At 28.9% G+C, this 16067-nt stretch overlaps 1 protein-coding gene across 4 annotated transcripts in view; it reads right to left on the bottom strand.

Annotated features, from left to right (window-relative positions):
- DNAlig3 (DNA ligase 3) overlaps positions 1 to 16067 on the bottom strand; it is a 115627-nt gene that overhangs the window by 34094 nt on the left and 65466 nt on the right. For 3 of the 4 annotated variants that reach the window (XM_087169151.1, XM_087169150.1, XM_087169152.1), the window contains one exon: positions 2347 to 2432. The exons of the other annotated variant lie outside the window; for it this stretch is intronic. In XM_087169151.1, coding sequence (XP_087025277.1) covers positions 2347 to 2432 — 86 coding nt within the window. The remainder of the gene's footprint in view (positions 1 to 2346; positions 2433 to 16067) is intronic. 4 annotated transcript variants of the gene reach the window in all.

Genomic DNA, 16067 nt, shown 5'->3' with positions numbered 1-16067 from the left:
GAAATCGAAACGTTTAAAACACATTTGTGTTCATGTTTTCCTAGCATTTTTCGACCTTTTTTGAAAAACTCTTTTAGACCTCGCCTATTTATTTAAATGCCAAATTTTTAGAGTAAATAGGAATTCCAAATGTATGCAAAGATTATTAAATACTTTAGAATATGTTTAAAAAGCATGAAAAAAGTCTTTGTTTCCTTAAGCTATCCCTTGATTTGATTTGATTTTACAACCATCGTTGAACAGCAGACCCACTTTTTTGTGTTCACGACTGCTAACATTCAACTCCGTAGGCCTGTAATTAATTTTGAACCCAATCCAGAAGACAAGGAAACTCAGAGATCAAGTATTGGGAGAGATTTACCTTCGTGGAGGACTTTTCGATGGAACTAACCCGCATTTGAGCTACATGGAGAGGAAAACCACGAAAACTTTTAACCTGTTAACCACGAAAACTAGAAGACAAGGGAACCAGAGAAAATCACTTCACTATAGTAAATTGATACTATCATGATTTCGCCACGAACAACAGCATCATACAATATGATAATGAATCCCGTACAGAGAACGGGTATTTAGCTAGTTGCAAATAAAACCACATTGATTTTTGCTATTCACAATTAAAGCATGGAATCAGAAATTAAAATTCATTAAAAGAAAATCATACATACGTCTTTATGCTTGTTTGTTAATGAATTAATAAAATGTAACAATGTAACACATATAATAACTTATACTTATTTATTTCATACTTTTTTTGTTTTATTTTTTTGTAAACATTTCCTAGTTGAATTTGTGGAAAACTTCAAATTTTGAATTGATAAGGGCGATAATTTTCATTTATTTTATGTCTACGTCTAATGTCTATTTTTTTTAACGTGAATATCCCGTGGATAAGCTTCAAAACGAATATCGTAAATACTAAAAAATATGCCTCTTTTATTATATACTTATTTATTTCATACTTTTTTTGTTTTATTTTTTTGTAAACATTTCCTAGTTGAATTTGGGGAAAACTTCTAATTTTAAATTTATAAGGGCGATAATTTTCATTTATTTTACGTCTACGTCTAATGTCTATTTTTTTTAACGTGAATATCCCGTGGCTAAGCTTCAAAACGAATATCGTAAATACTAAAAAATATGCCTTTTTTGTTATTTTTAAGTACACATATTTCAATCATCTGTATTTTATTAATTGTAGTTTGAATGAAACAAAAATATTAAAATTTTACACACAGTTCAATTTAAAACATTATTCAATATAATGTAACCATTCGTTGTCAATAGGAAAACAAAAGGCCAAAAATTGGATAACTCCTTCACTGGAATAATCCAGATTATATACTTGAAATACATTTATCGTGGTATTGCTGTACAACATAATTACATTTTATAGGTTATTTAAGTTTTAAGAAGAAAATTCAGACTTTTTTTCGAGGTTAAATTAAACTATAATTATGTGCTCAGGCAATTCGAATAAATCTACAAAACTTATGTTCTTGCTAGTGGTATAACTGCACAGAATGCAAAAGTTACATTAAAAAATTTTACTATTTGACTTCAACTAACCTAATTATTTATCGAATAATTTCAAACTTTCAACCCTTCGACTAAAATTTTTTATGGGGAAAAATTTCCACCAGGTTAAGTTTTCGATAACCAACGTTGCGTTTACACTTAAGTTGTTCATTGCATGAAATCGATGTTTACGTTCAATTGACGGTAAACAAAATTTCCTAATGGTTTATTTATTCTCATTCTAAAACTAGTTATAAGACATTGAGAAAGTCAAATATAAATACTTTACCAAATGTTTCGGGACAAAAAACGTAGAAATACAGTCTTCATTCATATACTATTATTAGATGAAGTTTCTACAATAAAATAAACTGCTTTCCGAACCAACTTTTCAGTATTCTTTTTCGAAAAAAAAATAAACAAATAATAAAAAAATTAAAAATTTGTACTGATTAGAAAAGCTAAGATATTAAAATTTTGTGTAACTCTAATATTTTTATTTACTCAAATTTATTTAACAAAAAAAAGATCACAAGAAATAAGCTAATGAGAATGATTCTTAATACTTTCGTAGAAAAGTGTAATTCCTTTTTTTTTTTTAAAGGAGAGAGAAAAGAATTATCTAAGAAATAAAGCTGTTCTTCAAAAGGAAGTTTAACTATTTTACTGAAGATAAATAAATTATGTATAACAAAGGAAACTTCGAAATAAAAAAAGTAGTTAAAGAGAATGGCATCATTTTTAATATCCCACCTTATACAAATCTTACTTAAATTTCTGTAAAATGAAAATAAGTTTAGAGCAACAATATGGAAAATAAAAGGATACGCAATAAAATACCTGCGCAATTTTTCAAAGTTTTCTATTGAATCAGGAATGCTAAGCTTTACCCCAGAGAATATGTTAGACAACGTCTGAAAAAAAAAGATAAATTGAAACATGAGTTATGGGTTATATCAACGAAAATATAAAAAAAGAAAAGAAATGGTATAGACAAGATAAAAAAAATGGTGTAGTTTAAACACAAAGAATAAATTTAACTACAAGTATTATTATTGACATCAACTAAAGCAACGGAAGAAGTATAATAAAAATACATGAAGTACATCGAATTAAAATTTAACTGAGGAATTTTCAAAAAGCAAACATCTAGGTTAAATATTATAAAGGTTAACACATTCCTTTAAATAGAAGAAATAGAATAGGGAAAATTAAAATTCTTATTGTAACCTGCCCTACCCTAGAAAAATAATGACAAATATACATAATACACACCATAGGCTAATTTTATTTCATACTATAACAGCCTACCACCATTACCATTTTGGGTTTACGACTACAAATATTCAACTCTGAAACCTTGTAATTTTGAGCCAAACCCAGAAGAAAACGAAGCTCCTGGATCAAGAATTGGAACAAAGCCTTCATGAAGGATTTTTTGATGTAACAAGTCCGCATTTGCGTACACGGACAAGAAAGCAAGTTATTAAGCTCTCCCACGGTTAGCCTAACAGCAAGAAGATCCTAACAAATTATGCGTCGACCACTGAGGATATTTTACGTCAGCACTGTGGTCGGTGCGAGTCGGGAATAGAAATCGTATCTGCCAGTCATCGTTGGAATTCGAACCTGGGGCACCTCAATGGGAGGCGAAGGTTCCTTACGATGAGCCCACAACAGTTCATCGTAGGCTAATTGTATTTTAATCTATAACCGGCGGAGAACAGCCGACCTGATTCTGAGTTTACGACTATCACTGTTAATTCCATAGCCTTGTAATTTTGAACCTAGCTCAGAAGACAAGGGAACACCTAGAACAAGCATTAGGACAAACTAGCCGTCGTAGAAGACTTTTTTTGATGGAAAAAACCCCCGTTTGCGTTACACGGAGAGGAAAACCATGAAAACCTCCCAGGGTTAGATAGAGGACAAGGGGATTCTAATCCATGATTCATATTGAATAATCCGCTAATTATATAATCCGGCTCTTCGCAAAAACTGCCGTCATTATGAAACATGCCAGGCTGATTGGAAAAATCTCCAGTAATAGCATAAAATTTTTAAGGCTAATTGGAGTGAGCCCACGTGCCTTTAGGGTAATTAGAAAATATAGTATTTATTGTCTCACATAGACTGATTAATTTTAAGCAGTTTATAAAAATAAACCCAGAGTAGTTATTCAGTCTCATTGAGTAATTCTTTGCTCACTTGCTAATTAGCCTAAATTAAGAAGCATCAAAAATAAACATATCAGACAGATTAAAAACACTAAAGAACTTTCTAATTAGCCAGACACATTGTAGATAACTGTGTATTTACCCATATAAAGATTGTAAAGTAAGTACAGTACACTAAATATTTTCTTTTACAGCTGATTTTTTCAAATAAACTAAACATTTTAAAAAACATTACAAAAGGAAAAAGCAATTGCTTATCAATCGTTTTGACGAAGTTATATTCGAGACATTCCTTAAGAAAAACTTAATTTAACTAAACATAAAATACAATTTAGAATTTCTAACAGTGCTATTGAATGAACATTAAATCTGGACTTAATGGAAGACACTACAGATGAATGAGAATAATTTTTTTTTCCGGGAAAAAACGTTTCGAGGAAAAGAAACTATATTGATTGAGTTGAACAAAAAGAAAACTTTCAATAAATCTCATTTCAGAATTTATAATCAATTTTAACCATTGAAAGTCATCAAAGTAAGCTATGCATAATTCAATCGAAATTTCACGAATTAAAAGAGAATAAAAGTACCAATGTTCTGAGAACACAAGATTTAAGATTGTGATCGATCGTCCAGGAGTAAAAGTTTACAAAGCTTCTTTCGACCTCAATAAGGGCTCTAAAGGCTCAAAGCTGAACTTTTCAAATGCAAATGACTTAAGTTTGATGATATGTAAAGTAGGAAAGAGACTTTATTCTGAATAGAACGAAACACATTGCAATAAAACTTTCCAATGCAAATAATTCAAGAGTAGAAATTTAAAAAATATATTTTAATAAGCTGGAAAATTAGTTTATAGCACACTTAGCTCAAAAGATATTGAAATATAATTTTGAAACATCGCTTTGCATCTAATTTTATAAAATTATAAAATCGATAAAAGCAAACTCTGACAATATTTAAAAGTTTTACTTTTATAAAAACTTAATCTTAAAAAAATTATTGAATAAAAGGTAATTTTGCATTTTTAACCCAATTTTAATTATTTTTTTTTAAATTCGTTATAATTTTCGAACCTGATATTTTAATGATATACAAAATGTCTTACTTAAAATACATTTTTTCTTGATCCTTTAAGTTTTTTACACTTTATTTTATTATAATATTAGCCCCTTTACTCGGTGCTACTCGAGTAAAAAACAATTTTAATCATAGTTAAATGGTCTATATGATCCTGAATTTCTGATCTGTGAATCTGAGTTTGAAATTCTGAAATTCCTGTAAATAAATACTAGTTTCGTGAAGAAAGTAATACAGAGGTCTCATTTAAGCCTTGAATAAGCTTTCCCAATGAACTAGTCTTTAGTACATAGTTCAACGTCTCTTCTTGATACTAAATCGTGGTAGTCAAGATTTACCTCAATGATTGTAAACTTCGATAAAAATTATTAATGGCACTAGTATTTTCATAACCCTTTTTTATTCACTAATATCGCGGTATTGTTCACGTACAGCGTTACTCTTACGCATCCGGTGCTTTTACATCTGTTAGGAATAAATTTGCTAAATTGGCAGTTAAAACACAACTTCCTTTTGTATTATTCAACCAGTGAAAGTCAAGATTTAACACAATCAAAATTTTTTCGCTAAATTTGAGCTAAGTGCACAGATTAAACTATTTATTTTATTAATTTCATTCTGCTATATACATTTTATATTTATAGAAATACTTTTTAGAAGTGCTACTACAAAGAAATTAAACATGTGGTTTAAAACAGCTTTCAAATTCTAATTCGGTGACTTTCAGATCCTTTTCATACGTTACAAAATTGTCCTGTTTTGTAACGTTGTTGGATATTTTACTGTTGTTGGATATTTTACTTAATTTAACCAAATTTGGGAAACAAAAAATGAAGGAATAATGAATACGAACTATAAACTCCAAACGTGGTGAAAGTGGTACAGACTTTCAAGAAAAAGCCTAATTTAGAAAACGGTGTAAGAAAAGTATTTACAAAAGGTCAAATGCAAGCTTGAATGAAAGGTGCTTCAAATGTCAAGTAGACAACACAGAACTTTTCCCGACGTACTCATATACGTTCTCTTCCTTCAAAAGTGTATAATTTCAGAAAATTTATAATTAGTGTTTACCTCTATTAAGAGCTAGAGCGTAAAAGCGGTAGTGAGCAAAATTATCTTGTTCTTCGTGATTGTCTTGCTTTACTTTACTTGATTATCGGTTCTTTTAAAAAAAATTCATTACAAAAATTCATTACGAGAATGTCTCATTACAAAAAGGTCATCCGAAATTTAAAGGCCAAATCAGTGCTCCTGGCAGATTTAATGACCATCCAAGTCCTTCCAAAGTTATTAAATGATTTAAATTCTAGCTAATTGCAAATAAGCTACCTGATCTTTCGTCAAAAGTAGGTACTGAAGTAAAAAAATTCAGAGATAGGTCATTTAACGGCTGAACTGTTAGAAATTTTTTTTAAAAAAATAACACAAAAACTGCAGTTTCTGCTAATCATGGAATTGTAAATGACTCTGCAAACAATGAAAATATAATGCAATTTGTAAATAACTCTATTCCAATGTCTTAGGATATTGACCGTAATTCAGAAAATAAAATTGATTCTCAAGAAAAGAAGGACTAAATTATATAGCTGATGGTTACATTGCATTTTGACGTAAAAATATTGATCCAAGCTTAGGAATTCCTTCTTCACAACAACACGAAATGGATAAATCTATTATCTAAGGGAGGATTAATTGTTCCGTTCGTAGCATGGATGGAAGTGCGTCAAGAATTTGAAAACATTTTGCGGAGTGAGCAAGGATATTTTAGAGAAAATCAATGACGGAGCAAACGACTATTCAGTCATTTAAGAACTTCTATTAGAATTAGTCATCTAAAAAAATAAAAAAAAACGTCGCGCAACTTAAAAAAGAAAAGCAGAAGAAAAAATGGATGAAGTAAAAAAAAAAAAAATCCTGAATTTCAAAAGCAAAAGTTATTAAGGGTTAAATATTCTCCGAGATTCATAATCTATTTTTAATATAATTATTCTAAATATTTATGTTTTCTTAATCATATAGTCTTAAGTTTAAATATCTCGAAGCAAATGTAAAATTTCTATTATTATAGATCCAAATGCTTATTTTATATCAGTAATTAGAATTTAGGATTGTTGTTTCCTAAAGATTAGGTTAAAAAAAATATTATTAAGAAAATCAATTTTCAAAATTTGGCCCTACTTTACAAACTATTTCTATCAAACAATATGTAACTATAAAAGTGTCTGTATATGCTTTCCTTTTTTTAACAATAAAAATTAAAATCAAAAATTATAAAACGATAGCAAAATATTTATAGAGTAATTTATGACGACCATTTAGATATTTCATGTTTTTTTTAAGTTTAAAATACTAATTTTTTACATTATAAGGATGAAGCACACCACGAAAATGTTTGGGTAGTATATTTTTGAACAAATATAATTTGTTAGTTACGTGAAATAGAAAGCTAAAATTAGTAGTGTCGAACATTCAACTCATAGGGGGGTAAGATAATAAGTTTTCAGAAAAATGAACGCCCGTCAGAAGTTTTTAAACATATGTACATTGCGCAAAATAAAAAAACAGAACACACTATATAACTTTTGATCCATTGATTGGATTTTCTCGTACCTGGACTCAATCTTAATTGTTAAAGGGCGTGGTGATAAATATACAATTAACTATTGCAAACAACATTTTAAGTTACGAAACCAGATACAAAACAGTACTTTCTCTAAATAAACTTATTTTTTCCGAATAGTTTTGGATTCTAGAACCTGCAAATATGGAGAGTAGCCGCAATCTGAAAAATATGATCCCATTAGTTTGGACAAAAGAGCAGTTAAAAAAGTCGTATACTTAAAATTTGATTTTTCAAGAATTATTCCACCGCTTTCGTTCAAAATTTGTATTTTGCTAGCAATAGGAAGTTTGATTTCAACTTTCATGAGATAATGATGAAAAAATAAATTTCAATATACTAGCTTTTTTTTTTTAAATTTAAAATTACATGATTTAAAACTAAGTAAAAAATGCATATCTTACTACTCGAAATTTTTTCGACCATCATTAAATCAAAAATTAAAAAATAATAAATAAATATAAAAAATAATTTTTGACGTGGATCTTTGGATCGACGAATTTTATAATTGTGTGGAAAAAATTTTCGACTTGCTTTTAAAAGTTTTCAAGAAATGGCAAAATACGCAAAAAATAAAACTAATATTAAGATGTTTAAACTTTCAAGGGCTCTTCACCAAACTATTAGGACCATATTTTCCAGATTGCGGTGAAATTTCGAGAGTCTAAAATCCGAATTCTTGGGGAAAAAAATATGTTTATGCAAAAAAAGAAAAACGTTATTATTGTTAATAATATTTCGTAACTTAAAACATCGTCGGCACTGAAATATTAGTATATTTGAGCTGAGGTCCTCAACACATTAAGATGTCCTGGTATATTAAAGCACAGTGAAACAAATCAAGATGTCTGAATGTAAACTACCCAACATTTTTGTTACCTGAATAATAAAAGTAATTTCTCAGTTTCTAAGGTAAAATATAAAATTAGGTTTGCTTGCTTACACTAAATCAATAATTTAAGAGAAATATTTAAAAAGCATTCAATTTAACTTCAATTGCGGATTAATTATTTCACAATAAAGAACATTTAAAAAGAAATTGTTTTATTTTAGACATTTGGCGTCAAAATGAAAAAAAAATTCTATTCCCGACCACTAAATCGATAAGATTAATAAAATTATTGAAAGAACATTCAATTCAACAATAAGAGAAAACTCATTTTTTCTCAGAAGGAAGAGCATAACATCACTTGAGATAAAAAGCACAATGAAACAAATCAAGATGTCTGATTGTAAACTTCCGTACATTTTTGTTACCTGAATGATGAAAGTAATTTCTTTGTCTCAATTTCTTTCAATTGTCTTTGTTTCAATTGTAAAATGTAAAACTAGGTGTGCTTGCTTACACCACATCAATAATTTAAGAGAAATATTTAAAAAGCATGAATTAATTATTTCACAATAAAGAACATTTAAAAAGAAATTGCTTTATTTTAGACAGTTGGCGACAAAATGAAAAACAAGTTCTATTTTCGTCCACTAAATCAATAAAATTATTGAAAGAACATTCAATTCAACAATAAGAGAAAACCCATTTGTTCTCAAAATGAAGAGCATACATCATTTGAGAGCAAAAGCACGGTGCAACAAATCAAGATATCTGAATGTAATAATACTAAAAATAGCTGACTAGCAAAGCATTTGTTGTGATTGGAATTGAAACACATCTAAAGAATAGTTGGATAACGAATTTCGTACACTGGAATTGAAGACACAGCATTAAGTGTAAGGCGTCTCAGTTTCACTACCAATCAACCATTCTAAAGCTCAAAAGAGATTTCGTTACACCCATCTGAAATGGGATTCTTCTTTATTTTCCCTCCCATCCTCTGCCTTATTTTTTTTATCGTTATGTAAGTTTTTTCTCAGAAACGGAAAAATAGGGAATTTAGGAAAACATTCCACATCGTTTTCCTGATTTTTTCCGATTTTTTTTTTTGAACTTAGTTGATATAAAATGATACTGCAGAATTTATCTTTTTTAAAGAGAGGCGCTCTTTTTCTGATAAAATCAAGGAAATTTTCCATAGCTGAAATTACGTATCATATAAGAACTCAGAGCAACTAGCTTTAGTTATTTAAAAAAAAAAAAAGCAAGATAAAAATTATCCAAGCTATTTTGATAATGTTAGAGGAATTTTTATTATATTTCAGTAGTATTAAAAGAATTCTTATTAACTATTTCAATAATATTAAAAGATTTCAGATATTGTGCTTTAATATTTTTTGTAACAAAAGAAAATTCTTAGGAGTTGAAAAAAATTGAGATTTGTGTATGTTTTTAAGTTAAGTTAGATCAAGTAAAAAAAAATCTCTAAATATAATTTTTAATATCACTCAAACACGTAATTATACAACATGTCAAACAAAAATAAATTCTGTTTTTTTAAATTTTAGTTTTATGAGCATAAAATGTGTCTGCAAATTTGATATACAGGTTCTTTTTTAAATTTAAATTTAGAAATAAGTTAAAACAGTCTTTTGAAGGTCAGAAACAAAAATAGGATCATAAACTGAGAGTTCAATATTTACATGTATTTTTGTTTTCGAAATTATTTCATGTACAATGTAGCTAAAACCATGATATAGTCGTCACAAATAAAACTTTTTTTGTTAGAAAAACAGCTTTGTAATGGTTAATATTACAGGAGCTTAGGCTTTTTTTTTATTAATAACAAATGATTGAAAGATAACTAAAAATGAGGTGCTTTTATAACTAAACAGAAATTAAAATTTAGGAAAAATTGCGATGCTCCGCTTCATGTGGCTCTGCCACAACAACTGGAGCATTCCCATTCGCAATCATTCCTATCATAATTCGCATCATCATCCGCAATAAAGAAAAATACCATAAGATTTCTACTAACTACCCTCCCTACTGAAACAAAAACGATTTTAAAAACTATTCTTACCCCCTACGAGACCGAGCGAGAAAACATTTTAAACTTACTGTACTCGTCTAATTTCTACATACTATCTCAAAATGAAAAGTTAATCAACAAAACAGTTTGACCTCTACCCTTATAAAGGCCTAAGAAGGAAAGATAATAGAAAAAAAAAATAATTAAAAACAAATTGTTTTGCAGTACAGTTAAACATTTAATAGAAATCTTTAGCAGATGCGTATTTCATTATTGAGAAATTCGAAGAAAAAAAATTGTTTAAAAGCTCGAAACATGTCAACGTTTTAAGAAGTTTAATGAAGTTCTTATTGAAGTAAAATGAATGCTGTGAATAAATTTATTAGTTGGACCAATCACAGTTTTAAAGATTCTACGTGTTTATATATTACATATTTACTAGGTCTGTTTCAAATATATCCAACTATAATTTGCATTGGCAATAAGAATGAAACTTAGGGTGCGGAACTTAACGACAATTAGTAAGCACCCCCTATAGTGCACATGCTCTTTTTCCATGATCATAATACCAACGCCACTAGTTAAAGAATTGCACTTATAAAAGTAAGAATCGTAAGTTTTTTTATTTTGAAACGAACTTGCAGAAAAAGTTAAACAACAGATAAGTTGGAGTAAGAGGAAAAAAACTGCAAAATTAAACGTGTCTTGGTACCACAGAAATAAAGGAATAATAAAGCTGTTTCAAAGATGGATGCTCATCAACGGAGAGTGGAGAACGTTTTCGTGAATCCAGGGCATCCAGAAATAAGATATTTCACAAAGTTCACGGGATATAAAACAGAAAATTTGCTGACGAGGTAAGCGTAAGTATTAAATCCACTGATTAACATTTTGAACGAAGATTCGATCCTCAGTGGAGTATTAGTGAAATATGTTGCCATAGTTGCTTATAATTAAACAAACGAAAAGCACACAGGACATGTAGGGAACTGTTGAGAGTGATCCCAACCTTTTTCTAACACCGTGATCACCATAAACAAAGTTCCAATCATCACAATCGTTTTCGTGGTTTTCCTCTCTGTATAACGCAAATACGGCTACGGAATTGCACATTCGTAGTAGTGAATTGAAAATTGGGTCAGTTGTTCAACGACGGTTATAAAATAAAATGGAAAGATATATATTATCCCACCGTATCCTTATTAAATGGGCAGAGGAGTGGAGGAACTGTCCAAAAGGGAGGCAAACCTATGATCTCATTAAAACACCATCAACTAAAAGGTTACTTACAAACTTTTACCTAAATCAATTCATTACTGGCCACGGAGTGTTCGGAGTGTATCAAAAAAGGTTTTTCAACAAAAGTGGTATCTGTCAATATTGCACGGAAGAACAAACCATTCACCACCTACTTTTTGATTGTGCACGCTTCCGGGCACTCCGAGGGGATATCTTTACTAATAAAACTGAGCATCAGATCTTCTCAAGTAATGACTGCAAAAATATCGTCAAGGAAATCATCAGGGTCACACTAGAAGATCTACTAAAAGTTAATCAGGTCTAGTCTCACTGGCCCTCCTCTCCAGATCTTCATTCGTTCCCCCAGTAGAGCCATCGGCCGGCATCCGGGCACGCTTGCTTTTACTTTGTGTGCCTCTTGTGTTTTAATTTCTTGCTAGTCTTGACTTGTATACCTCTACGGCCCTGACTTGTTGCTGGTTTTAACTTTTAAATTTTAAATCTTTCGAGCGCATGTAACTTTTTTGTATTACCACTGGTTGGTTTTATTTTCATGAGTCCCTATTGATTCATGGTTTTAACTATCTTGATCACTTTGTACCCCTTTTGGCTTGTTATTGCTCTTTTAACTTGTCGTTGTTATATATTTTTAACTTTCCCATTTTGGCTGTGTATTGCCAGTGTTTTATTTCTTGTGAATGTTTTGGGTGCTTCTTATGGCAGCGAGACACGGCCATAATAAGGGTCTGTAGACCTAATATAAGGATCTTTTGATTCGGCTGTCTCTTGCTCAAAACACAACCAGTTTTTACTTACTTTATCACTATGCATTGTTCTTTATCTTTCTTATGTATTGTAAATTTTGTATCTGATGGCCTGTTGCCATCCATCCACTTGATGTAAATTTTGTATTTTGTATTTTTTGTATTTTGTATTTTTTGTATTTTGTGCTTTTAATGCCTCTCCCGTATGCCCATAGATGGGCGGGTCGGGGACATACAATAAATATTATCCCACCGTTCAAATTTCGATAGATTTTTTTTATTTAAACTCAGGAGATACGTTATTTTTCAATGCCCCGTTTCCTTGTACATAAGAATTCTTAAAAATAATGATGCACTTATAATAAATACTGAATGACATACTTATAAAACTCCTCCAATTCATAATTTTCTTTCATTATAACTATTTGATAATAATTCGTCTTTGCGCTGCAGTTGCATTGGAATAGGAAATTTTTTTTTTAATTTTAAAATAACTACATTCATTGAATTTTTATGAGAAATACAAAAAAAAAATTTTAATTGACTGCCAAGATGCCTTTAATATTAAATTCGAAAGTTTAAAAAAACACTTATTACAATTACTAACATAATATTTTGTTCCCGGAAAAAAAGACTTAAACATTGATTTGATTAAAAAATTAATGAAAAATTAGCAAATCGGGAATGTAAATAAAGTTGTAATAAATAATATTTTACGAATGCTTTACCAGGTTTTTTTTTAAATAAAATTTTTGTTCAACTTTATATGAAAATGAAAAAAAACTTTTATTCATTTTAGCAAAACAAATACACACTTCAATTTAGAAACGCTGAAAAACTTCATAGTATACTTACCTTGAGGGAGAAATATTATTTTAATGCCTGAATAAAGCTACAATTAAGTAAGTTAATTTATAAGCTTAATTATCAAACGTTTCCCAAGGAGGAAATTAAAAATAAAAATAAAAAGTTACGAAATATGAAATAATTTAAATGAGAGAGGAGGAAGAAAAAATTAAAATAAAAATAAAATTATGCATTACTTAGGCAAATGAAATAGCTTTCATTTGCACTTAATAAAGTTAAATTAGCAACATTCGAAAACGATATTTCATGTAGTATTTGTACTAATTAGAACTGCAATTATGTTCAATTAAGTATAGAAGGAAAAAATGAAATAAGTTATTGGAAATATTACATTATTTGGCAGAGATTTCATTATTATCACTAAGAGCGATAATATTTTCTCATTTTTCTAAGCATTTTATCATGATAAATATGTATACATTAAGCTTAAAATACACTTTATTATTTTAAATTAGCAAAAGAGTTTTAAACTTTAAAAAAAAGGGAAAAAATATCTTTATTTTTACCCTCAATTTAAAAACGAAAATATGATTGCAATTAAAAAGATATTGGAAAATATATTTAATTGATTACTTTAATTAAATGAACAAATAAACATTTTGCGCATTTTGATCGTGTAATTAATATAAAATTGCACTCATAAAATTTAATATTTTGTAATATTTCACGTGATATTTTCAATTGTACTTGTGAGAGGTTAAAAAACATTTTTACAGTCATAACTTACACAGTTGTAAATGCTTTTAAAGTAAAGATATAAAATTTAATGATATTTTGTGCATTTCACATATTACTTTGGATGTCAGATAGTGATAAACATTTGTACAACACAGCATTAAACTTGATTTTTTATGACAATAGAATATCGATTCGTGTGGTAGAATAACTGAATGTATTATTTATACAGAAGGTAAAACATAGTATTGAAAAAAGTAGACTTAAAATAAGAATTTAACAATCTTTACATATCCATTTGTTAATGTTCTTAATGTAAAATATTAGCTATAAAATGTAAAGATATTTTTTTTAATATTTCACACATTATTTTGATAGGCAGATAGAGTTGAAAATTATTACAAAGGTGAATTTAACTTGATATTTTATGACATATATCAGAATATTGATTCCAATGGTAAAACAACTACGTAATATTTTTACAAAAGGTAAAACATAGTATTGAAAAAAGTAGGCTTTAAATAAGAATTTAACAATCTTTACATATCCATTTGTTAATGTTAATAATGTAAAACATTAGCGATAAAATGTAACGATATTTTGTTAAATTTCACACATTATTTTGAATGGCAGATAGAGTTAAAAATTATTACAAGGGAGAATTTAACTTGATATTTGATGACATATATCAGAATATTGATTCCAACGGTAAAACAACTACGTAATATTTTTACAAAAGGTAAAACATAGTATTGAAAAACATAACTTTAAACAAGATTTAAACAATCTTTACAAATACATTTTTTAATGTAAAATATTAGCAATAAAATGTAACGATATTTGTTTTTGTATTTCACACATTATTTTGGATGTCAGATACTGTTAAACATGATTATAAGGGAGAATTTAACTACGATTGGAATAGTAAAATGAATATGTAATATTTTTACCAAAGGTAAAATGTAAAAAAAGCTTTAGCTCACATTATAACACAAAAATCAAATAAACATGAAACCAATAGCACATTTTTATTCCTAATATATATAATGTCAATAAATATCACGAAAATCACTTTAAATGTAAGTTAACAACGTACTGTGGCATTTTGAAGTTACGCTCACGTTTATTTTACCTTTGTCTACTAATATTCATTGATTTGTTCAATATTTTAACAGATTTTTTTCTGTATTTTTTTTTTTTTTAATATATAATCGGCGTTGAACAGCCGTTCCAATTCTACGTTTACGACTCTCAACGTTCAACTCCGTAACCTTGCAGTTTTGAACCCAACACAGAAGAAAAGGGAACTCCTTGTTCAAGCATTGGGATAAATTAGTCTTCGTGGGGGACTTTAGATGAAACTAACCTGATCTTGCGTTGCATGGAGTGGAAAATCACGAAAACTTCCTACAGTTAGCCGGACTGAAAAGAGATTCTAACTCATGATCCGTCTGCCACTGAAGATGTTTTTCGCCGGTACTGTGGTCGGTGCGAGACAGGAGCAGAATTCGTATCGACTGCACACTGCTGGGATTCCAACATGGATCGTCTCATTGAAAGGCGAAAGCTTTATCCCGATAGCCACCACTGCTCAACAGGTTTATTAAACGTTTTTGACTTAACATTTTACTAGAATACGCAATAACCAATATTTTTTTAAGTATTTCACAATGTATTCTGTAGCCTTTAAAATTTATATTTTTAGTATCCTTGACAAAAAAATTAAGAAAAAAATGTATGAACATTAGGGGTTGCAAATTAAGATTTAAGTCAGTAAGAAACAAGAACGCAATCAAAATCGGCCGAATCACTAGTGAAGAGAGCATGAACATCAAATTAAGTTTGGATGCCAGAAGAAGTTTTGTGCCATACAACACTATATACTAATTACGGGAACATAGTTTAAAAGTCAAAGTATTTCAAATAAAAATATATTACAAAACAGAAACTGACTTATTTATTGTAAACTTAAAAACGTGATAATTATTTAAATATTTTTCCTTGCTCTAAAAGAATTAAAGAAAAAAGGAAAAAAATATCTACATCCATACTTAAAATATAACTAAAAAATACATAAAAGGTTTTAAAAAATCTTTGCATTTAATCTAATAAATGTAAGTATTTTCAAGTCCGGACAAATTATTAAAGGGAAACATGAGATAATGATTGAAAAAATATTTCTGCCTCATTTAAAATATCAGCAAAAAACTTCGAAAAAAAGTATTAAAACTTTCAGTGCTCATATTTTAAGAAAACATTTTATTCA

This window comes from Parasteatoda tepidariorum, chromosome 8, assembly GCF_982258835.1.
Source record: "Parasteatoda tepidariorum strain Cologne lab strain chromosome 8, Ptep-v5.0, whole genome shotgun sequence".
Taxonomy (NCBI): Eukaryota; Metazoa; Arthropoda; class Arachnida; order Araneae; family Theridiidae; genus Parasteatoda; species Parasteatoda tepidariorum.
Note: the sequence above shows the minus strand (reverse complement) of the source record. Positions and strands in the feature narration are given on the sequence as shown.